This window comes from Neolamprologus brichardi, chromosome 4, assembly GCF_056152115.1.
Source record: "Neolamprologus brichardi isolate AB-2024 chromosome 4, ASM5615211v1, whole genome shotgun sequence".
Taxonomy (NCBI): Eukaryota; Metazoa; Chordata; class Actinopteri; order Cichliformes; family Cichlidae; genus Neolamprologus; species Neolamprologus brichardi.
In genome coordinates this window covers 632,950-659,020 of record NC_142107.1, presented here as the reverse complement: position 1 = coordinate 659,020, position 26,071 = coordinate 632,950, and the positions used below count along the sequence as shown (strand labels likewise).

General features: G+C 40.7%; 1 protein-coding gene across 3 annotated transcripts in view; it reads right to left on the bottom strand.

The window, feature by feature from the left end:
• Positions 1-554: 554 nt before the first annotated feature.
• The window catches only part of pdxdc1 (pyridoxal-dependent decarboxylase domain containing 1), a 45,028-nt gene continuing 19,511 nt past the window's right edge, over positions 555-26,071 (bottom strand). For all 3 annotated transcript variants that reach the window (XM_087839566.1, XM_006805018.3, XM_006805019.3), the window contains 10 exons: positions 21,197-21,257; positions 20,414-20,472; positions 13,266-13,371; positions 12,652-12,826; positions 10,583-10,701; positions 10,356-10,477; positions 7,967-8,059; positions 6,734-6,830; positions 4,630-4,728; positions 555-3,157 (listed from right to left, as the gene is read on the bottom strand). In XM_087839566.1, the coding sequence (XP_087695692.1) occupies positions 2,886-3,157; positions 4,630-4,728; positions 6,734-6,830; positions 7,967-8,059; positions 10,356-10,477; positions 10,583-10,701; positions 12,652-12,826; positions 13,266-13,371; positions 20,414-20,472; positions 21,197-21,257 (1,203 nt within the window). In that variant the 3' untranslated portion in view covers positions 555-2,885. The remainder of the gene's footprint in view (positions 3,158-4,629; positions 4,729-6,733; positions 6,831-7,966; positions 8,060-10,355; positions 10,478-10,582; positions 10,702-12,651; positions 12,827-13,265; positions 13,372-20,413; positions 20,473-21,196; positions 21,258-26,071) is intronic.

Genomic DNA, 26,071 nt, shown 5'->3' with positions numbered 1-26,071 from the left:
TAGTTCCAAAATTATCCTCCAACTGTTTTTAGTATCACTTAGGCCTAGACTAGGCTGTATACAACTGGCTGTAGAATCAAGTAGCCATTCCTGTTATTATTTGAAATCTGCAGTCTGAGGTGTGTAGCTGTCACATCGCAATGTAAGTTCTTTTCGCCCAGCAGAGTACGCTGGGTGATAAAAAAAGAGCTACACAAATCTTCACAGACCCTCACACTCACTGATAATTTATGTCACCCAGACCTGAGCGGATTTTCTGGTGCAGAACATATAATCCCAGTTTTTATTTGCTTTTCCAGACTTTTGTACCCTTGTCTCATCACTCGGAGCGATGATAAATCAGTCCAAAGTATTTCTGAGCGATCACTTACAAAGAATTTGAAGATGGGTGTGGAGTAGTACAGTTAACTCTAGAAGGACTCTTGTAGAGCTCCAGCGAGCCATAGACGTTTTACTTTACCTCTTATTAATTTCATTCTCTTTCTTCTTTTCATTGACTTTAACTTATTACACTGTCTGTGACACAGTTAAGAGTTACAAATGATCAGGAATCATTAACATGACTGCTGCGTTTAATGATCAACTCCCAACTGAACAAAGAAAGACTAAAAATCAGACACAGTTAATCAGAAATTACCCGAACCCTGGACATGTGGTGACAGAAGTTACAACAAAAGAATTTCTGTGCTTAAAAACACCAACAAGAACAAACGAAAAAGATTCCAAACACATTAAACATCTAGACGGTGATGTATTCACATCAAGTTTTCAAGACTTTTTTCAATATAGAAACTTATTTTTGCATTAGAATTGTAACAAAAAACCCAAAACAAAAACAATAAAATTAATCTTCATTTCATTTAAATGCAAAGCAGCAGAACAATAATTGTCTAAAGTATAAGTGCAATTAGTTTTTAAACTTCATTCCAACCATTCTTTACTCTTTACAGTAAACCTTCCACCAGCACCTGGCTCAAAGCAACTAAGAAAACATCCAGCTAAATTTAGGGTTTTGACTTTTGTTCTTGCAGAGGCAAAACCACCATGTCATGTTTGCCAGTGATTTATGTCGTTTTATATTGGTAGGGTTGAAGATTAGTGTTGTGACATTAGCTAAATTTCTGTTTCAATAAAGCATCAATAGTGCGTCTACCATAAACCTTAGTAAATTATTTTTGTACAATTCATTTAAAAACGTGTCCCCGAAGTAATAGCTGGAAAAAATAACCATTTCCTCTCCTGTCACCTAATTTTAATAATAAAATAATAAAACACAAAACCTCTTCATAAATGATTATTTGATGCGCTACTTTAGAGTCAAGGAAAACAATCCATTTTGTAAGTAGTAGAAAATGCATACAGTATGTTCACATAGCCTGTAAGTACGAGTAAGACATAAGATACAGGCAACCGGTGAAACTGAAAAAACAAAGCACCCTAACCCCGATTGTCCCTCTGATATAGTACTTACATTTTAAGGATAATATTTTGGAGAAAAGAGTATTCTCCCTCATACAGTGAATACCTGAGGCAAAGCTTCTCTGTGGCAGAAGCCCACTTTTTGCTCAGGTTCAATTATTGTGTAAAAAGTAGTTTTCTAGTGTAGTGTTTACACTTTTGCTTGGCAAGTGAAAGTTTGCTGGTTCAATTCCAGCTGGACACACATATACCCTTTGAGACTGAGTCAGGAAAGGCATCTGGCATAAATTGCTCTGTAGCAACCCCTTGTGGTAAGAGATGAGTCAAAAGTACATTTTGTGAATAAAAACGGGAACATCTCACATGTCCCATAATCAGATTCTGCTTTACACAGCTCTGGCTAATGTGCACTGTGTTTGTTAATAGGGAAATGTTTCTATAGAAAAGATTGTTTATTGTTGTAAAATTCAAATTGACTCTTACTGTATGTTAATGCGCACATGAATGTTTGAAGGCAAATTTGCTTCAACCATTCACAGTAAGGGGGTCAAAACTAACTTTAAGCTGCTTCATTTCCAGAGTTCTAATAAATATTTTATTTAAAATCTGAAAAGAAATCTATAATATGGCTGCTCCTCTGCTCTGTAATCCAACACCAGATGAATCAGCTGACAAACTTCAGCCCATCCCCCGTTTGATAGAAAAATCTACACTAAAACGTTATAATCAACTGACAGGTAGCACTGATGACTGCCTCAGCTGATCACAATTTAATGCACCTACATCTGATGGAAAACATTCAACAGTCATTTTGAATTTGATGACAGCAACATAACTTGGAATTTGGCATAGGTTCATACTGAGTAGCATCCCAGCTTCTTTTAACAATCTGTAAATGTCTGGGAAACGAGGAGGCTTGACCTTTGGGAGACGAGAGCTGCCCTATTCTTGTCTGAAAGAAGAGTATCTGCTCAACAGTCCTGGGGTTGTCTTTGCTGTATTTTGTTCTGAACTGTTTGGAATGCTAGCCACAGAGATGTTCTCAAATTGCTCCATAATTTTAGAATAAAGCTGGTTTTTGCAGATTGGTGAACCTCTGTCCATGTTTACTTCAGAGAAACTTTGTCAATCTAAGAAGCTCTTTTCATACCCAGTCATGCTACTGAATTGTTGTCAGTTAATTACTGCAGTTGCAAGTTGTCCTGCTTTGTGTCACTTTTCCAGACTTTTGTTGCCCTATCTCAGCTTGACACACGTTGCTGCCATTACATTTAAAATGAGCTAGCATTTTTCTTAAAATTATATATTCTCAGTTCAAACATTTGACATGTTTTCTGTGTTCTGAGTTTGAGATTTGCAAATCATTGCATTCTGTTTTTATTTACATTTTACACAGTAACTTTTTTTAAAGCATCTTTTAGGCTAGTTGCTCTAAGATGGTTAGAAAACCAGCAGAAACAGTCATCCTATCTTGTGCTCTCTTCTGCCTCTTGGCCTTCAGGGTGCATCTCTTCTGAGGCTTCCAAGTCATCGATCTCAGAAGACGACTTCAGGTTTTTCTCTGGTACCAAATCGCCTGAGGTGTGATGTGGCGCCTCTGGTGTAGGTGGAGAGATCGGAGGGTTGATGCTGCTGCCGATCCCAGTAGGATTTTCCTCCTGGAATGTTGCCTCAGCCTGTGTGCAGCTGGTTTCAGTCGAATCTGTGCTCGCACCTGCACGTCGAAATAACTTCTGACCTGTGGCACAAGGCAAGTGTGAGGTACAACACAAATCAGTAACTGCTGATTTCATGAAAACACTAAACTGGTCAAGATATAAACCTGTAAGCTCTCTAACGATGAAAAGTAGATCTTTCAAAGAGAAGAAGCTATTCTTTAAGAGACAAATGGACTAAATATGCTGAGACCAAATGCAAAGTACTAATGGGGTCCATGAAATCATGGTCATGTGGATTTACTTTTGGAGGTGAAACTTTCAAAAATTAATGAAAGCATTCAGTGACAAAAATATCAACCAAAATAATAGAAACAACAAAGATTACCATGACATGCAAACTTGTGGGTTTGCTCATCAAAATACTCTCAGAATGAAGTCATCTTGTATCTATTTTTATCCAGACGGTGCTGTGAAGCTTTCAGCGCCTCTGCTAGATTTCAATCGCTTCCTCAAAGTCCTTTTTCCGACTCTTGTACTTGTGCCTCTGCTATGCTTTCTGGATGTTCTCCATTGTGTCCAAATGGTGACATAGGAGACATGAATTTGTATATCATGTTGGACAAAGCTTGTGATGGTATGGCTGTTTAATGCACTAAGCTGGTGTACAATGCCATGAAGAGGGTAAAACATCCTCTTCTTCTTGCCTCTTAAAAGTCGGTAAAGTGTTCTCCCTCAGACACACCAGCATGTATATAGACCTCTCTATTTACAGTCTGACACTGAGATGATTTCATGGGAAAACAACCCTGTGAATGTCACAAATAACTAAAAAAAAAGTTTTTCTCCTTGTCCTGACAGTGCAGACTGAAACCCAGCTCTGTATGTTTACTCTCTATGCAAGTGGTCAGAAAAGGGTTTCCTGGAATCTGAAAATTGCACCTGACCTGGAAGTAATCCAGATGCACACGCACACAACCTTGAAATAGAGACGGTCCATATTTAAGTTTTAATAGGCAATGTCTCTAAACTTTGTTACACCTTGTATTGGCAAGAAGACCAATAACACACTCAAACTGTAGAGTAGCTTTGTATGATTGAAAATAATCATTTTTATCTTACACTGCTAGCTTCACACAGAGGACGAAGCAAGGCCTGGTTTTAGCACCTTCTTCGTTTAAGTGAACTTTCTTCTAAATTACTGCCTCTGCAAACAGACTCGAACATCACAGGGGTGAGGCTCCTGGATCTGAAACGGCCAAATAAAGCTTAGTGCATTAAACAGCCATACCATCACAAGCTTTGTCTTTTTGACTCTGCTAGCTTTGAGAGTGGAGGAAACATAAATAAACTTGGCGTCTAGAGCAGTCTGAAGCTGAACTTTAGTCACACAGTGATGATTTATGCATAGTCAAATAAGGACAAGCAGAACAGGTTACCTTAAACTTGAGCAAGAAAGCTGACAACAGGAAATGATAAGTTAATTATTAAGTGCTTTTATTGCCGATCTGCTATTACCAGAGTGAGTGTGAGTGAAAGGCAGGAACTATCTTACCTGGCAGTTTCTTTGATGAAGAAATGGGAGTGTCCTGCAGGGATGGCCTGTCAGCTTGGGCTTTTGTGGAGTAAGTCACTTCTGTGGAATCCAGAGAACCTAAAAACACCCAAGTCATTAACCAACTCATGCTCTGTATGTTACACATACTGTAGATTTGCTATATTTAAACTCAATTAGTTTTTATGTGTAATCAGTGACTCAAACACTTGAAGGAACTGGAACAGGAATAACTGTTGACAGAATACAGTGGGGCAAAAAAGTATTTAGTCAGCCACCGATTGTGCAAGTTCCCCCACTTAAAATGATGACAGAGGTCAGTAATTTGCACCAGAGGTACACTTCAACTGTGAGAGACAGAATGTGAAAAAAAAATCCATGAATTCACATGGTAGGATTTGTAAAGAATTTATTCGTAAATCAGGGTGGAAAATAAGTATTTGGTCACCTCAAACAAGGGAAATCCCTGGCTCTCACAGACCTGTAACGTCTTCTGTAAGAAGCTTTTCTGTCCCCCACTCGTTACCTGTATGAATGGCACCTGTTTGACCTCATCATCTGTATAAAAGACACCTGTCCACAGCCTCAACCAGTCAGACTCCAAACTCCGCCATGGCCAAGACCAAAGAGCTTTCGAAGGACACCAGGAAAAGAATTGTAGACCTGCACCAGACTGGGAAGAGTGAATCTACAATAGGCAAGCAGCTTGGTGTGAAAAAATCAACTGTGGGAGCAATCATCAGAAAATGGAAGACATACAAGACCGCTGATAATCTCCCTCGATCTGGGGTTCCACGCAAGATCTCATCCCGTGGGGTCAAAATGATCATGAGAACGGTGAGCAAAGATCCCAGAACCACACGGGGGGACCTGGTGAATGACCTGCAGAGAGCTGGGACCAAAGTAACAAAGGTCACCATCAGTAACACACTACAACGGCAGGGAATCAAATCCCGCAGTGCCAGATGTGTTCCGCTGCTGAAGCCAGTGCATGTCCAGGCCCGTCTGAAGTTTGCCAGAGAGCACATGGATGATACAGCAGAGGATTGGGAGAATGTCATGTGGTCAGATGAAACCAAAGTAGAACTTTTTGGTATAAACTCAACTCGTCGTGTTTGGAGGAAGAAGAATACTGAGTTGCATCCCAAGAACACCATACCTACTGTGAAGCATGGGGGTGGAAACATCATGCTATGGGGCTGTTTTTCTGCCAAGGGGACAGGACGACTGATCCGTGTTAAGGACAGAATGAATGGGGCCAAGTATCGTGAGATTTTGAGCCAAAACCTCCTTCCATCAGTGAGAACTTTGAAGATGAAACGAGGCTGGGTCTTCCAACATGACAATGATCCAAAACACACCGCCCGGGCAACAAAGGAGTGGCTCCGTAAGAAGCATTTGAAAGTCCTGGAGTGGCCTAGCCAGTCTCCAGACCTCAACCCCATAGAAAATCTGTGGCGGGAGTTGAAAGTCCGTGTTGCTTGGCGACAGCCCCAAAACATCACTGCTCTTGAGAAGATCTGCATGGAGGAATGGGCCAAAATACCAGCTACTGTGTGTGCAAACCTGGTAAAGACCTATAGTAAACGTTTGACCTCTGTTATTGCCAACAAAGGTTATGTTACAAAGTATTGAGTTGTATTTTTGTTATTGACCAAATACTTATTTTCCACCCTGATTTACGAATAAATTCTTTACAAATCCTACCATGTGAATTCATGGATTTTTTTTCACATTCTGTCTCTCACAGTTGAAGTGTACCTCTGGTGCAAATTACTGACCTCTGTCATCATTTTAAGTGGGGGAACTTGCACAATCGGTGGCTGACTAAATACTTTTTTGCCCCACTGTACATTGATTAAAACAGCAAGTCAAAGAAACGTGGTGGGTGTTAGCAAATTAAATTCAAGCTGTAAAGTTTTTAAAACAGAAAATGTAACTCTCTCAAAAGCTCTTCTTCTAAATTCAGTCTGAAACTAAGAAACATTCAATGAAGAACCTGAGAACAAAGTATTCCACTTTACCTACATAAACATGTGGTTGAAACAAGAATAGCTTTGTGGGTTACACAGAATGAGTCTGTCCTAACAGAGAAATGGACTACCTGCTGCAAGACTGAATGTCCGTCCCTTTATGGAGCTTTGGATTGGAGAGAACCAGTTTAACACAGAGCCAACCACAGGAAGCTGTCTCAGCATTCCCTAGAATACACAGCAGGAGTTACAATTCATCATTTCAACACACAACTCAGTCTAGGCACACTCCCATTTATTCATCTGTACTGGAACACACAGTGAAGCAGCGAGCAAATCTTTCAAAAGTGGATACAAGCACCAAAACTTGTGCTTTTCTCTCTGAAGCTATTAATCTGAAGACAAAAAGAAAGTTGCTACTTCCAACACAGAGAACATTTAATTCCAAACGTTGGATAGAGACTGAATGAAGTTCAGAGCTGATTGTCTTGATTTTTGTTTTTTTCCCCCCTTTGGAAGGCTCTTGAGAAGTTGTTTTTTTTTTTTTTGCAGTTTTACTATTTAAAACAAAAGTATTACTTAAAAACTTCTCAACATCACAGGTACAAATTTTAGTGACCATTAAGTTATGTATGGGCAACAAGGGTTGAACTTGACATGTGAAACAAATGCAAATGGAAAATTCAACATCGCTTTCACATTTCTTTAACTGCGTCCATTCCCATGAGTTTAATGGGAATAGTGATTGGGCTTTGTCTCTGTGTACCTGCAAGTTGATGCATCCTTCCAAATCTCAGCGGAGACTTGATATCAGCCACACGGTGTAAAGGAATCCATCACATAGGAATCCCAGTAAAATAAATGGTACTGATTATCTTGAGGTTCCTGACAAACTTAAAATTGAGATCTTTTTGCCTTATTGGAACAACTGAACAAACACTATTTGTTCCCATCTTTGCAGTTTGGAGGAAAGTGGAATTTACATTTTGATATATAGGTGTTATCACAGTTGATGGATTACCCTTTTACCCCCTTGGTGATGTGGACATTCATGGGAAATGCCTAGAGTAGTAACATGCCCTACACCCATCTTGGTTGAAACAAAAGGCACTGCTTCTACAATGACTTCACTATACCCCTGTTTTCAGATAAATGTAAGCAGTTACACTAACACAGACCGAGAACAGGAGGAGACAAAAAACATCTCTATGTTTGAAGCTTATCATTCTTTTCAGACCCTGAAAGTCAGCTTACGCTGGGCTCACCAATTTTGGTACTTGTATCCACTTGTGAATGATTTAACCTCTGATCTTAAGTTACCTACTCCACTACAAACATGCACGTGCGCACACAGACACACACACCTCCTCCACGAGTTTCTCCTCATTAGCCTTTTGCAGCTGCAGCTCTGCCTCCAGGATGCCTTTCCTCACCACCTCTGTCATGTTCTGCAGCAACTAAGCAGAAAAGAATCACTGCTTTATAAACGTAAATGTAATTAATGAAGAATCAGCCAAACCTGGAGTATAACTCGTACCAGCTATTTTGACATGTTGTTATAAAAGTATTAGCAATAACCCTTCATAAATTCCAGATGAGAGTTTCCCTAGGCAACAATCTTATTAACTTTGAATGTAGCTCTAACTTAAGTAAATTAATTTTTGAATTCTTGGATATTTATATCATATTTATTTATATCAACTACGGCTGTTCGATATAACGATATATATCGGATGACAATATAAAAACGTCTATCGTTTCATTTTACGCTATCGTTTGTTTCGTGGTGTCACAAAATAAACTGTTTACGGCAATATTTTTTTCATCGTTTTGATGGTCACTGTAGTGGCTATATTAATTTCTTAAAGTTCTCTCTTTTTCTTATATTTAATATAACCACACTACGGACGGACAAGCTGTTTTTATGGGTTGTCGTTAGTAACAACGATGGTAACACCACCGCATGTCCGCTTGTTTATTTTCCACATAAACCTCTCACAATAAAGCTCAAGATCCTGTTGAGAATTTTCAAAATAAACGGAATCACGTGAAAAAGTATGCAGAGTATTGACGGATGAGAAGCAAAAAGAAAGAGTCGTCAAGTGCTAAAAAATAAACCTTAGACTCAAACGTTAGAACATACGGAGCCCCGCAGGGGACATGGGAGAAAAAAAACATTAAGACGGACTTTTGCGAGATCTCGCAAAACAAACTTGGGATCTCACAAAACTTTTGCGAGATCTCGCAAAAAGTTGAATTCCAACAATGGCGGCAGCTACTTAGTTGTAATATTACTCTTTCTGGGTCACAAAATACACTTTTAAGATATTTTGAGGTGTGAATGTAGTTGTGTAAACGTCAGATACAAGACATCACATATTTGCAAAAGTGCTCCGACGTTTTCGGAGATCTGACACCCACTATCTCGAAGCTAACGGGAGGTCGAGACCTACTACAGCCGGAAGGAACACCGCTTTCCCGGCACATCGTGCCTCGACCTCCCGGTCGGCTTCGGGCTGGCGGCCTCCGAAGAATGCGGATAAAAGTTTTGCGAGATCTCGCAAAACTTTTGCGAGATCCCGAGTTTGTTTTGCGATATCTCGCAAAAGTTTTTGCGAGATCTCGCAAAAGTCCGTCTTAATTTTCTTTTTTCTCCCATGTCCCCTGCGGGGCTCCGTAAATAAATGATAGGGTACATTCATGCAGGTACCTTTCTGATGGGCGGAGCAATGTAATCGTGCACAGACTGATTTGCGTGTTTAGAACGCAGAACAAGTCCAAACTAGCTGCCAAAAAAATACAAAGCACCAATTTGGGATTTCTTTGGCTTTAAACCAGATGAAAGAGGTAAACTCAAGGATGTAAGGCGTGTGCCACTTCGGTACAGTTGGATATAAAATTTGACAACAAAAAAAGCCTGCACCTGCTGCATTATATGCACTATTAATATCGATAAAGGGAGATGAAAAATACTGATGAAGAATAGAGATGGAGTGTTGTCAGAACACTGGTTAAGTTTATTAAATTCACTCAGTTAAGTGATTTCTCATATATGCTAATCTGTGCAGATGGTAAGAGCATACAAGCTAGTTTACCCTCAAAGACCAGAGGTCTATTCACACATGCATGTGCAAAGCCCCAGAAAAAAGCTGCTGGCTTCTCAGCTTGCCCAGCTGAAATCATTGTTAACAGGAGACAGACAAAAGAAGTGCAGCTTTCAGTGACAACAGCCAAGAAGATGGCAGTAATGTAAAGGATAGATGCAAACAGGCAAGGGTTTTGTGAAACCGCTTTGAAAAGCAAGAGATCACTTTATTTCAGTAAATTTGTCACTTTTTAGATTTGTCACTTCATTAAATCAAGTATCATTAGCCAAATGCTCCTTCAGTTCCCAAAAGCAAACAAGTAGAGAGTTACAACAGAGATAAAAATGGTTCAGATTTTTAAAAATCTATTAAAATCAGTGAACAAAAAGTAATGCAAATAAAAAAGATATAACACTGCTATAACTTCAGATATAAAATAAGGCAGAAATATCAGAGATATTTAGATGGTTAGTCAGTTTGTGTTAGTTGACAAACAATAGTGTGCTACCTTATAGCTAGCTGCAGAGCTATGGTTAAACTAATGTAAACAGATTAGCAGCTTTGCCAACAATATAGTAACAACTGAATCCAAACTGGGAACAAGTTATTAACTGCAAACGCCATCTAAAGATTTTCAAATATTCTGCAAACTGAAAGCAGGACTTACCTTCCCGCTCTCCTCTATGTCCCTGCCCAGGGCAGCTATTGTATCCACCAGGTCTGAAACATCAACATCATCTGTCACCATTCCCACAAAAATGCAGCCCTGCTCTGTCACGAACTCAGGGCCTGAGAAATGAAACAAACAGAAACAGAGGAAAGAACAACAGAAATGGTTAAAACAGTGTTTGTTTGTTTTTTCCAAAAGCCTCTCAGATAAGTAGAGGTACCCACCAGTGGAAAACAGGATGTCAGTGTCAAGGTCTTGCAGTTTCTTGAGTAGCTCAGTGTTAATTTTCTCCTGCTCCTGCTTCTTCCTGTCCTCATCCATTCCATTAGCCTGCATCTCATACCTGAACATCACAGCATCAATCACATCCACAAGTGTGAAAACTACTGAAAACAAACAGATCTTGTGACAATTTGAGAATACTGCTAAAGACCAAAAGACAGAAATTAAATATGCAACATTGATAGTTTCTCTTAGAGTGATGATAATTTAACTAATTAAACAGATAAAGGCTTTAGTTTTGTGACACTGAGCTTCCTTCCTTCTCATGTCTGCTATGCTAGTGCTATGGAACAACAGCAAATTAGGACATAATAAGATGAAGGAATTTTAATAAATATGGTTGTCTGGCTTCATCCATCAATATCCATTGATCAGTGCAAAGAAATGCCTCACCACAGAGTTCCTTGGGCTCGATGCTCGGCTTTCTGCCTTAATGGCAATAGACCTTAACTGCATACATATGTCCCTTTCTTTACTATGTCCAGTCAGAGTGTGACCAACTTTGGCAGACTAATATCACTGACTTTAATTGATTTTAACATTAGCTATTTGCTTCTTTATCAGTATCGAGATTTGTAACAGCTGATTAAGGAAAAGTTGAAAATAAAGTGGAAATGGAAGAACACCCCTTATCCATGTCATGAGTGTTGATATTGCATGGTTTTCCCATCGAGGGCACTCTGCAACTTCACTGTTGGCAGAACAGCTCTTTGGATTGGCACAAACACTACAACCAATCTGAGCAGAGTTGGGGGGAGTGTAAAAAAATAAATAACTACACACAACAAATGTATTTACTTTGTGTGTCTGAAAGCAAAAAAAGACAATATATCACCAAACATCAGTATTGTATTGGAATGGGTCTTACAAATGCTGTATCAGCCAGTCTCTACAAGTCATTAAATTACGGTTGGACTTCAGTCAAGTTCCTACAAGGACTAACAAATCATCTCACCTTGTCACTTACTAGTCAGTGGAAACTGATCCATGTATAAAATAACAAACATATGCACTGTCTTGATACAACTAAGATATACAGGCTGTGAAAATGTTTTTCCAGATTTCTCATTTTTTGTGTATTTGTCATACTTACATGTTTCAGATCAATAAAAAGATGTTCATATCAAACAATGATAACTTGAGTTAATACAAAATGCAGTTTTTAAATGATGGTTTCAATTATTAAACAAAAGAATCCAAATCTACTTGGCCTTCTGTGAAAAAATAACTGCCTCCTGAACCTGATAACTGGTTGTCAGGTTTTTGACGTCCTGGATAAGTCGTCGATGCGCTCGTGGGATGATTCGCACGATGTGTTGTTATTTTGAGATTTTAGTCTTTTTACACAGGGCAAGGGCCAATAAAGGAAATCATCATTTAAAAACAATATTTTGTATTTACTCAGGTTATCTTTCTCTAATATAATCATTTAAATATATTATATTTAAGTGCTTTTTATATAGCACTGAATCATTTTACGTCTTTGTTTTGATCCTTTACATTACCCATTTCCAAAATAAAATGTATGCACTTATTATATGAATATTATATAAATAATAATGTAGTATCGGCTTGTCAATACCCAATTTATGCAGGACACTCATGTGCAGAAAGGGCTTCCTACTTTCCATTACAGTAAAAAGACTGTGCTATATATGCCAATGATTTTATTCTGTATAATGGCTTGTGCATCCAATTGCAACAATTTCTAGATGGCAAGATTTGTAAAAGAAAACACACACACACACAGGCACACACAAGCAATTACTATAAGAAATCAACTTAAACAGATAAACAGAAACAAAAAATTGTCTACATTTCTTCAAATTTATATTAATGTGAACATGATATGAGGGTGCAAGTAACAACAGTACAGTACTTCAAATCCAAAACTAATGAAGTTTCCAGTACAGTTCAGACAAAGACACTATTATTACTACTACTACTAATTAATAAATATGCAAATAACATATTAAGTAAAGAACTTCATGTAAGCTGCATGCACCCTTACCGGACAACTCCCAGTCCAGGCCAGGCGAACTCGTTTATGTATCTGAGTGAGGGTGAACGTTTATGTGTTTCCTCTCTGAAGTCTTCTCTGAGGGACATTGTGGAGCTCATTACAAATACCAGCTCTGTCATTTTCTCCACAATGGACTCAACATCCTCTTCCCGGGTCCCCAGAACTGGAAGGGAATGAGAAGTGAGAGTTGCATGTCTCCTAACTACTCAGGTGGTAGTTATCTGCTGATCGAACAGTTAGTGAATCGAGCCCTACCCGATAAAAAGTGTTTAGGCATTGCATAAATAAAAGCATTGCATAAATATGTATTGTGTGTCACATGTTATGCTGCATGTGACATCATTCATCATGACCGGTTTGGTGGTGGGTCGGTGATGATCTGGGGAGGCACAGACTTCTACTGGATAGCAACAGCAGCTTGAACACCAACTATTACTATTGAAATGTCCGTTTCATCAAATGATGTGGCATCCCTGGTATCCAGCCTGCATTTTTCCCCCACTGAGATCTGATGTGCTCTCTAATTGTTCTCCCCCCCCTTCCTTATTGAAGTGTATATTGTAAGAGCAGAATGTTGTAACGTGAACACGAGTTCATGTTACCTGCAGCTGTCAGGAGGGGGCTGAAGCGTACGCAGGTGGCCTCGTCTTCAAGCTCCACCACATCTATTCCACTGGTGGGAACAAGTTCAGCCAGCTCTTCACCCAGCTACCCCAACAGAAAAAAATAGAAACAAAATACATATATATAATTCAGTTTGCTGAAGAAACAAAAAGGACAAGGGACCTTTGGGAAAAGGTTCAGTTTAGACAAGTTCACAATTTAAACAATGTAAACTGGTACAAAGACAAAATATCAAATGTAGAAATTGAAAAATCTTTTTCTTTTAAAAAAAAATGTTGCTAGACAATATTGTATATAAAACAAAAAATGGCTGCAGCTCTAAAATTAGAAACATCCTGTCTCAGAGTGATGCTGAAAAACTAGTTCATGCATTTATTACTTCTAGGCTGGACTACTGTAATTCATTACAGGCTGTCCTAAGCTAAACCCCTGAAAAGCCTTCAAAATGCTGCTGTACTGTCAGGGACTAGAAATAGAGAGCAGATTTCACCCATTTTGGCTGCTGGCTGAAAGTGAAGGTGGTTCTTGGGGTATATAAAAGTAGATTGGTTTTTTTCAGGACCCTCTTCTGTGGAACCAGCTCCCAGTTTGGATTTAGGAGACCATGTTTACTTTTAAGATTAGGCTTAAACTGTTTGTTCTTGATGGCCCTTGAAGCTTATAGTTAGTGCTGGATCAGGTGGCCATGTATCCTCACTTATTTATGCTCCAACAGACTTAGGCTGCTGGGGACTTCCTGTGTTGCAGCAGATGGCTGTCCCTCCCTGAGCCTGGCTCTGCTTGGGATTTCATACTGTTAAAATCCAGTTTTTTCATTCCCAGTGTCAACAAGTGTTTGCCAATAGGGGCTCTTCTCACTTTTGGGGTTTTCTCTGTACTATTGTAAGGTCTTTACATTGCAATATAAAGCACCTTCAGGCGATTGTTGCCTGGTCTGATCAGTTTTAACTGTAAAAATCACAAAAGATCGTGAGTAACTTGATCCTTGGCATCACTGATGGTATAAATACATTATAATAGTGTGTCAGGCATGCTTTGATTACTAATGTGAGGCACAGTTGTGCCGTGTCCTCAAATCTCTCAGTGACCTTTCTGTGTGGAGTCGTGCGTTTCCTCTGTGCCTCCACAGGTTCCTTTGGCTTCCGTCCACCAGAGGTGGGAATTAACAAAGTACAAATACTTTGTTACTGTACTTAAGTAAAGTTTTCAGGTATTTGTACTTACATGAGTATTTTTTTTCTGACCACATTTTACTTTTGCTCCCTACATTTTTAAACAAATATCAGTACTTTCTACTCCGTAAAACAGACTCGTTACTTTTGGTTTGACACATTTTAGGGGAGTTCGTTTGTTTTGCCACACACCGGAACGACCTCAGGTGTCCATACATTGAGGTTGTGGTACTTTGGCATCTAGCGAGTCCTACTGAAGAGGAATGAGGATAAAGGTAATGACTTTTCTTTAAGTGTCAGATCATTTCAAATGCAATTTCTCTACAGCTCAACAAACATCAGCAAACGCACAAACTGTTTGTGTGCAGTTTGTATGTGTTGCTAGCTAAAGGTCCAGCTGCTGTATTTCACAGGGAGAGAAAAGAAAGAGTCAACTTCACTCAGATAAGAAAGACGGGACAGGAGAGAGCTTATGTGAGAGGTAAGGCCTGCTCAGTGGGATTTGATAAACAGCAATTTTAAAGCTTACATGTGTGATGTTTACAGATATTTTATTTTGAAAAGGTCGAATGTAAGGTGGAAGGAAGTTAGTAAGAGAAAGAACGAAAAAACGTTAAAGGAACAAGTTAGCGCTGCAGACTGTATTGCTGCTGCAAGCCTGAGAATTAAAGAATGGAGCTGAGAAATACTGAAGGTGTCATCATTAATGTTTGAGGCATGCAAACATTACATTGGCGATGAGAGTAAAGGCTACAACCAAAGCAAGATGAAGGAATTTGCCCTACCGGAGCTTAGGAGACACAAGCATGGCTGCACACGCTTCTCCACTTCCACCCTTAAACACAGAGACCGACCTCGGTTCCGTCGGACCTCGGTGGACGAAATGACTTCAGACGTTTGAAAACTACACCACAGCAATGAATATTACTGGAGACGCGAGGTTAAGAGAATTATTGCTGCATGTGGCTGGTGAAGAAGTGCATGACGTTTACGACACTTTGGCAACAGAGGGTGACAAGTACGCAGATACAAAACAGAAACTGTCGGTATACTTTGTACCCAAGAAAAACGTGCAGTATCAGATTTATCTATTCAGGAAAACGGTGCAGGAATCAGGTGAAACGTTGGACAACTATCACACCAGGCTGAAGATTTTAGTCAAAAACTGTGAGTTTGCAGACATGACTGCAGAGATTAAAACACAAATTATCCAAAGCTGTACATCATCACAGCTGCGTAGAAAAGCACTCAGAGAACCTGATTTAATGCTGGATGATCTATTAAATCATGGCCGTGCATGTGAGTTGTCTGAATTGCAAGCTACAAGCTGACAAGACGGCTGCAGTTAACAAAGTACAGCACAAAACAGGACGCGACACCACAGCTAGAAACAAATGGACACCCTCATGGCAGCCGAATAACCGCTGTCGAAACTGTGGAGGCAGGTATCCTCATGAGCAAGGCTGCCCAGCTACAGACAAAATCTGTAATGCTTGTGGCAAATTCAAAGCAATGTCGCTCAAAGAGAAAAGAGACACATTGTGGAAAGAAGTATAAGAAAAACCTGCCACAGCAAACTGTTCATCAAGTAACAGATAGCGCTGCACATTATTAGTCCTTTAATTATCCATGTAAAAAATCTCATTGAGATTAAAAATCTCATTTCCAAGAGAGACCTGGCATCATGGCAACAAAAGTCACATACCACATAGGTATATAACATTTAAAACAAAAAACATGTGGAGACAGGGCAAATTTCCAGCAGTGATGACACTTATGTATATGTGGTGAACACAGCGCAACATCCTAAACTCCCACACACTGAAGTCAGAGTAATGGGCACCCAAATACCGGTACTAATCGACTCTGGGGCCACTGCTAACTGCTTAACTGAAGCCACCTACAACAAACTCACACCACATCCTACGTTAACATCTACAGACATCAAGATTTACCCATACAACTCATCTACATCTCTCCCTGTGTGTGATGCGTTCAGGTGCAGTGTGGAAAAACAAGACAAAACAGTTAAGTGCTCCTTCTTTGTCATTAAAGAAGGTTTCAATATTTTAAGTTTTGAAACATCAAAAGACTTAGGACTCCTTCATATTGTCACTGCAGTCTCTTCTCAGTCTCAACGTTCTGTTGCACACAAGCCAGTAGAACAACACCCAGAACTTTTCCATGTGCAGTTTCACTTGAAACTGCACATAAACACAGGCATAAAATCACCCTGTCAAACTCACCGACGTGTTCCCTTTCATTTACGTCAGAAAGTGGAGGACGAACTTTAGAAATTGGAAGCTGATGACATTATTGAAAAGGTTACGGGACCAACACCGTGGGTTTCACCCATTGTAACACTGCCAAAACCAAAGAATCCAGACGAAGTACGGATATGTGTGGACATGAGACAAGCAAACACTGCAATCGAATGAGAACGACATGTCACGCCCACGCTTGATAATGTAATCCATGAGCTGAATGGATCTACGGTGTTCTCAAAACTTGATCTCAGGGCAGGCTACCACCAACTTGAACTACACCCTGACAACCACTACATTACAACGTTCACTACTCATCTGGGACTTCAGCAATATAAAAGACTGAGCTTCGGAGTCTCTTCTGCAGCTGAAGTGTTCCAAAATGCTATTCATCAGACGCTGCAAGGACTGAACAGAGTCAGAAATCTCAGTGGTGACATTATAGTCTTTGGCAGGGACCAGGCTGACCATGACGTTTCATTTTCTCCACAGGTGGCGTTTCAGCAGATCCTAAAAAGGTTGCAGCAGTTCGACACGCTCCCAACCCAAAAACACCTGGCATGGCCAATTACATCGGTCACATCAGGAACAACACGTGGCATCTAACAGATAAATCCCAGCATGCTGACGTTTTGAAATCATTCAAACATGTTCAAAGTGAACTAACAGTAACTGACTCATCTGACTTCATACTCAGAGGCACGAGGATAGTTATTCCAACTGTCCTACAAGAAAGAGCAATACAACTGGCACACGAAGGGCACCAGGGTATCGTCAAGACCAAAGCGCTGCTACGTACCAAAGTATGGTTCCCAGAGATCGATCGGAAAGCAGAATCTGCAGTTCAAAACTGTCTGCCATGCCAAGCTAGCACACCTGTCACACACACCGACCCTCTGCAGATGTCACCATTACCCGAAACACCCTGGCACAGTGTCAGTACAGATTTTTACGGACCGCTTCCTACGGGGGAATATCTACTCATCATCACAGACGAGTATTCTCGGTATCCAGTCGTTCAAAGTGTACGCTCAACATCAGCATCTTCTGTTATCCCAGTCATTGACAAAGTGTTCTCCATGTGTTCTCCTTTTAGCAGTGAGGCTTTTTCACAGTTTGCAGACTACCTAGGATTTCATCATCGCAAAATCACACCTTGTTGGCCTCAGGCGAATGCCATTGCTGAGAGATGTATGAGAACCCTAGGCAAAGCACTGAGAGTTGCCGAGCCACAGGGCACACCATAGAAACAGCAACTAAACATCTTTCTTCGTGAGTACAGATCTACACCTCATAGCACAACGGCGAGCTCAGCAGATGAAATATTGTTTCAACGCCAGCTATACACCAAACTCCCCTTCTTCAACACCACTCCACGGAAGTGTTCAGATGCTGAAGTGCGAGCAAGGGATGATAGTGCAAAGATCAAGATGAAGGTGATTGCAGATGCAACCCGTCACGCCAAACCACACTCACTAACTCTGGGTGACACCGTGCTGCATCGCCAACCCAAGCACAACAAATTATCCACACCATACAATGTAAAACCCTACAAAGTGACCAAGGTTAAGGGTTCTGAAATTACAGCTACAAGGGATGGACACTCGATTGTCAGGAATGCATCATTCTTCAAGAAAATCAGACATGGACTTGAAAATGCCCCACCTGGACGGCATGTCGACCCCGCCTTAACAGACAAGCCCAGATACCCAGTCAGATCTAACAGATGCATACCTATGCATCTGTCTGATTACATCAGATCTAAGACTTGAATATCTGAGTGACCAGTTAAAGGTTACGCTGTGTGAACACGTTTGATTCTAGTGTTGAATGTTGATAGTGTTTAGTCAGAGATCTGTGCAAATGCCGTACTGTTCAATTGATGTTTAGGTGTAGAGAAGCTTAAGTAATAAGGACGTTCAGTAATCTTGTCAGGCTTATTTGTTATAGGTTTAGATTAATAATTCACCTCACTGAGTACCTAAGTTTGTTTAAAAAAAAGAAAGAGGAGGTGACAGATATTTTATTTTGAAAAGGTCGAATGTAAGGCGGAAGGAAGTTAGTAGAAAAAAGAACCAAAAAATTGTAGAGGAACAAGTTAGAGCTGCAGACTGTATTGCCGCTGCAAGCCTGAGAATTAAAGAATGGAACTGAGAAATACTGAAGGTGTCATCATTAATGCTTGAGGCATGCAAACATTACAACATGCAAGTCCTCATGTTTTAAAATCAGATACTGGGTTTGCACATGTGACATTTTCATATTGTGAAACATCCTGCAAAATAAAGTAAGCTATACTAACTGTGCTATTTAAGGTTGCATGAAAATACTTGCTTAATAATAGTTTAGTGCAGGATAAACAGTTTAGTTTGTTGTACTGTGATGCAAAAAACCCCTGCAAAAAAACCCAGTGTGTGACTGGTGCACAGTGACTGTGGATTCATGGTCAGTTAGAGTTAGTTTACATCAAATGTAGCAGATTAATATGAATTTTAGCTGATGATCCTTAGATCCACTGACTGAATTCCACCTTGATACCAACTTTATACTATGTTAAAAAAAGCCATCATAAACAGTGTAGTGTCAGTGTAATGGATCTGCCAGGACAACTCATGAAACATCTGCTGATATGTTGTTGAATTAAGTCGTGAACATACACAAAGAGCACAGACTAATCTACTGGAGCTCACAATAGAAATGATTGTTAGTGATGATTCTTTTCCCCACACTGAGCCATTACAACCAGTTTTAGGGTTGTAACAGAAAATAATATATTTTTGAAGTTAATATAGGACAAGGTTCAGTTAGCTTTGCACAAATAGAAACCTCCCCCAAAGAGCTACTTTCTGACTTTGAGTATATTTCACACCTAGTACTTTTTTACTTTTATTTATGTAAAGACGTTCAATCACTAATTCAGCTTTTACTGGAGTAGTTTTTAACAGTAGTATTTGTACTTCTACTTAAGTACAGAATGTCTTTACTGTTGCCACCTCTGCCTTTCACTTTCGTTCTGGAATGTTAACTGGAGATTGTAAATTGACCGTGGATGTGAAGTAGATACAGTGCTCAAAGTGTGTAGCACTATATGAATATGTGGTTAAAATGTGACTTGTAGGTAAGACAACTGAACATTGTTTAAATGCACAGTTGTAGTCAATATGGGTGTTGCCAAATTTGAGCGCTTCAGTGCTCGGGTAGAGTAGAAAAGTCCTATGTAAGAACCAGTCCATTTGCTCTTTACCATTTGTGGTCCATGATGACCACAGTGTATCCATAGTCTTATAGGTTGTGTCAAAGCTCAAATCATCTGAAATTGGTTTCAAATATATCAATGAGTCCACTGTACTGAGATGACCTCCATAAATAGAACACATCTGGGATGTGTCATCATAGATGTGCATCAGAAAAGGCTGCAACAACTGTGTGATGTCGAGAACTCTGAGGAATGTTTACAGCATCTTGTTCAATTTCATTCTCGAAGATTTAAAGAAACAGGGGTCCAACCCAGTTATAGCAAAGTGTTCAGTGAGTGCATGATGGACACAACATTTCCATGTCACCGTTCACATTTTCTGTTTTAACTGATGTTTTAGACACTTACATGGGATAGTAGATTGGAGCAGCTTTGACTAGCATAGATGCAAATGTGCAAACTACAGTACATGTTAAAAAAAGAAAAACACTCACCCATCTGTTGAAGGCATCAAGGACCTCTTTTTCTCCAGCACAGAAACTCTCACTGGATGCTAAACACACAATACAGAAGGAAGTGAGATCAGTATCTGTGTATGGTGATCTTATTGTTTGGATGTCACATCTCAGTCATTTTCATTTTGATAGTTGATTCTTTGCAAGAGCAACAATGCATGTAAAGACTGTATGCTTTGAATGAGGGAAACTTTGTTCTATTTTTTAAAGTGGTGTTGAGCAGGCTTTCACAGTTTTCCTTTGGCCATCAGCACCTTGTTAAATCTAATTCACACAGAATAAAGGCAAAAAACACCTTTGAATACCAGACTTCAAAAAGTCCTGAAGATTAATTAAAGACATTACAAAATAGCAAGAGAGTTATAGAGAGTTCTGTTTTGCCTTATTTAGTGTATTTCTATGTTTTTCTATCTTTTGAACTGTTATAATAAATTGCTCCAACTACTTCCTAATTGGCTATCAAAATATAAAGAAATAAGAAGAGGTGGGTCAAGACATTTTACAGTATCGCAAGTTCAAGAGTTACATAGCGTTGTAGTTTATTAAAACATAGGGCAACATTTTGGAGGACAGAAGAAGATTGGTGCAGCAGGTCTACACCAGCAAGTAGAAGAAATGATGACGTCATTGGCTGGCAATATTTGCCTTGCTGTGCTCAAGTTTCATAATTATTCAGCTGTCTTAAATACTGTCTTATCTTATCCTTAGTCTTTAATAAAACTTCTGATTTATTTTTGCATTTTGAGAGCATGAAAGTCTTACCAGTATTTTCTTCTTGGTTAAATTTGAATAGCACCACAGGAGAGTCTGATTCATCCTCAACCTGTAGGACAAACAAAGATACAGGTCAGGCATCCTTACTCACATCGTACCTTTTTAACATGGAGAAACAGTTAACATAAAATGAAAGGGTGCAGTGTAAACACATATTTAAGCATCAACGCTTGGTGTCCATGGTTTCTGAATGTATTATGTCTGTGGTAATGGATGGACATAGAGGTTCTGTATTACTTATCAAGTTTCTCTGTATGGTGGTGGTAAAGTGAGTCCTTGTCTCACAGTATGAAGCAGCCAAATCAAAGCTCCAGCTTAGAGGATTTAGCTGGTCAAATAAACTGGCCACTAAACGAACACTTTGACCAATAAAGAACTGGTTAAATGTTGGTTTAACTTGATGCCAGCTAGTTTTAACTGGAAACATGATGCCATCATGAATGGATGTATACTAAACCAATGAATAAAAAAAATATAAGATGGACTGAAACACTCAGCTTTTAGTGTTTGCTGACGGCTTGGTCCAAAAAAGTAGTTTATATGCAAAACATCCTAAGGAGATGTTTTGCATATAAATGCATTGGCTCCCTTTAGATCAGCGGTCCCCAACCTTTTTTGCACCACGGACCGGTTTAATGTCAGACAATATTTTCACGGACCAGCCTTTACGGTGCCGTGGATACATACAACAAAATAAAATGATAGGACCAAGACGAAAACTGTGGTATTTTGTAAATATAATAATAAACGTCAATTCACTGTGTAATTGTGTAACTTTATTAGCAGCGTCCTCCTAAAAATGCACCAACAACATTGAGAGTAACATCCTCCTCTCTGCCCCTTAATGCTCTCTGGTTGCTATGGTAACGCGCAAATATCCATCTTCTTCATCTTCATCCGCTTTATCCGGCCGGGTCGCGGGGGCAGCAGCCTAAGCAAAGAGGCCCAGACCTCCCTCTCCCCAGCCACCTCCTCCAGCTCGTCCGGGGGAACACCAAGGCGTTCCCAGGCCAGCCGAGAGATATAATCTCTCCAGCGTGTCCTGGGTCTGCCCCGGGGCCTCCTCCCGGTGGGACATGCCTGGAACACCTCACCCAGGAGGCGCCGAGGGGGCATCCTTGTCAGATGCCCAAACCACCTCAGCTGGCTCCTTTCGATGTGGAGCAGCAGCGGCTCTACTCTGAGCCCCTCCCGGATGGCCGAACTTCTCACCCTATCTCTAAGGGAGAGGCCAGCCACCCTTCGGAGGAAGCTCATTTCCGCCGCTTGTATCCGCGATCTCGTCCTTTCGGTCACTACCCACAGCTCGTGGCCATAGGTGAGGGTAGGGACGTAGATCGACCGGTAAATTGAGAGCTTCGCTTTTACACTCAGCTCCCTCTTCACCACGACGGACCGGTGCAGCGTCTGCATTACTGCAGCTGCAGCCCCAATCCGTCTGTCGATCTCCGGCTCCCTTCTCCCATCACTCGTGAACAAGACCCCGAGATACTTGAACTCCTCCACTTGGGGCAGGAACTCATCCCCGACCCGGAGTGGGCACTCCACCCTTTTCCGGCTGAGAACCATGGCCTCAGATTTGGAGGTGCTGATCCTCATTCCCGCTGCTTCACACTCGGCTGAGAACCGCTCCAGTGCGAGCTGGAGGCCCTCACCCGATGAAGCCAACAGAACCACATCATCCGCAAAGATCAGAGATGAGATTCTGAGGCCACCAAAGCGAAAGCCCTCCGCCACTTGGCTGCGCCTAGAAATCCTGTCCATAAAAATTATGAACAGAACCGGTGACAAAGGGCAGCCCTGGCGGAGCCCATCACCCACCGGAAACGAGTCCGACTTATTGCCGGCAATGCGAACCAAGCTCTTGCAACGGTTGTATAGGGATTGAATGGCCCGTAGCAATGGGCCAGACACCCCATACTCCCGCAACACCTCCCACAGGACACCCCGAGGGACACGGTCGAATGCCTTCTCCAAGTCCACAAAACACATGTAGACTGGTTGGGCAAACTCCCATGCACCCTCAAGTATCCTCGAGAGGATGAAGAGCTGGTCCAGTGTTCCGCGACCAGGACGAAAACTGCATTGTTCCTCCTGTATCCAAGGTTCCACTAGCGGACGAACTCTCCTTTCCAGCACCCTGGCATAGACTTTCCCGGGGAGGCTAACGCGCAAATATTTCTTTCAAAATAAGACACACAACGACAACACGGGAAAAGACCCAGGGAAACCAAGTTAATGAACACCCGAGCTTCAATTCTTGCGGCCCAGTATCAAACAACTCATGGACCGGTACCGGTCCGTGGCCTGGGGGTTGGGGACCACTGCTTCAGGGCAACTAGTTCTAATGAGAACTTAAACAGTTCCCTTCAGGTCAAGTAGAACCACTGGTCCATGGTTGCCATCAAATGATCATTATAGAACTCCGAGCATTTACATTGCTCCAATATCACTGTAAAACCGTTTTTTAAAAGTCTGAACTGTGCAGCTGGACAAAGCAGTTCTGAGAATATAACACTACATGCGTGTTTAATGTTAGAGACAAGCTTAGTGGACTAGCCAGAGTTCAATTAAACAGACAGTTGATCTCAGCAAAACAGCACGTAGTACATGTCATCTTTTGCTAAAACACAAAGACAGTGACATTCAGTTGATAGGTTAAGGCAAGCATCATGCCTGGGAACTGAACTGAAATGAAGGTTACTGTTTCTGCTTTTGATGTAAGGGTCATAATTAGTTCAAATATGCTTGGGTTGTTAAAGACACATTGTTCTTTTATCCAAGTGAAATTTCAAGGCATGGGTGAACCCCTTCAATCTGGCAGAACTGGCCATTCATTTTTATATTATCCAAGTTTGTCACACCTCCAAACTAGGGGCAGTAAGTAGATAGGGTTTTGTTCTCAGCTTGTATCTTCTTTTAAACAATAATAGCTATCATATTGCAAAACCAAGGATGCCTCAAGGAAAGCTCTGAGAATGTTAGTAAGTAGTAGAATTCATCTCAGTCCTTTATGCAACATGCCTCATTCAGACCTATTCATAAAAGAACTTTTTTCTACACCTAAGTGCCTTTTACCTAATATTCACACACCTTACTTGCTCTACAGCAACCCCAAGGTTTAGAAGGACAAAGGTAAGGCTTTCAAAACTAAAAACATTGAACCAACTCTCAAGCAGTATGAGGGTCTGGGGCTATTCTGCTGCTAGTGGTACTGATTACATTGCACAAAGTCAGCTGAATAATGAAGAAAGGGGGCCTACCTCGAAAATCTTCAACTTGACTCCAATCAACAGCTAGACAATTGAAACTTACACACTAGGGTGTTCCAACAGGATAGTGATCCCAAACTCATATCAAAACTGTTTTTGGAATAACCAAAGCAGGCTAATATTAAGCTTCTGGCCTTTCTAATGCCCTGACCTCAGATTTGTCCATTATACTTAAAAGCTGGGTCTTTGCCAGAAAACCAAGCCATTAAAATGACATATTTATTAGGGGTGCAACGATACTCGTATCGATATTGAACCGTTCGATACAGTGCTTTCGGTTCGGTATGCATATGTATCGAACAATACAAAATTTTTAATTTATTTTATCAACTTTCCTTCTGACGATGCTGTCTGTGTTGAGCGCTCAGTGTATCTGAGCTCGACAGTGCAGCCTAGGCGGAGTAGTCGAACACAGATTCACTGAGCACAGGGCAAGCTAGCAAGACAGAAGTTAAGCTCTCGCTGCAACATGGCAAATTGAACCTCCCGCACCCTCATTCAGATCTGGCGTTTGGAACTATTTTGGTTTTCATGTGAAGTATGACCCTGAAGGTAAGCGCATCATGGACTAAAGTAAAACAGTATGTTGGATGTGCCACGCAATGCTCAATTACATGGGTGGGAACTAGTGTGTTAGCGCAGTTAGCTCGTTAACGTGTTGGCCGTCCAGCCCCACGCACGGGGTGATCCGCGGTAGCTTGTTAACGGAGATTTGCCGTGTTGTGGCGTTAACGTCATTTCAACGAGATTTACGCTGACAGCACTAGTGGGAACACAACAAATATGACTGCACATTTACGCCGACATCATCCTAGTGCAAAAACAAGTGGAAGTAGAGAAAAACAACAAGCAGGCATGCTACAAACTTTACCCGAGTCATTTAGACAGCCGTTAGCACATGATTCTCCTTATGGGGACCTGATATGTTTAATATGCTGCTGAGAATATAGCCCAGAAGAAGCGTATAGTATAGTTTTTATTTTGGAAAGAGCCATTTCTCTGTAATAAACTCTCTTTTCCAAAGATGAGTGATTCCTCAATCAGATACAGGGCTCGCAAAATCGCTAGCCCGACGTCCTGGGGGTAGCGATTTTTCCAGTCGGGCTACCAAAATCTATCACTGCCCTGCCCGTCGGCCTATCGTAGGAAGAAAAAATATATGTCAATGCTTTTGCATTCTTTCGGAAATGTAGCTGGGTAGTTATGTCATTGGCATCGGTGAGCCACTATCAATATGTGACATATTGAAATCGCGTTTGAATTTGCGCTTGTTTTTTGCTTTCACTTTGCAATCGCGTGAACTGTGTATAGAGAGCGACAGCACTGATTGGTGAGTGATGATAATTTGCGCACCAATTCCTCTGACATCGTCTTATCAATCGTTAGCTTACTATGCAAACATGACAAGTGAAATCTCCCGCAGCTTAAACATGTGAGAGGTTGATCGCGCAGAGAATCGCTGAGCGTTAAGTGAGTGCGTGTGTAAAAGCAGCAGGATATATATTTTAGTTCTGCTGAGCCAAATAAGACAGGTCAGCGTGAAGAAGTGACAGCCAAAGAAAAGCTTACCACAAAACAGAAAAGTTATGAC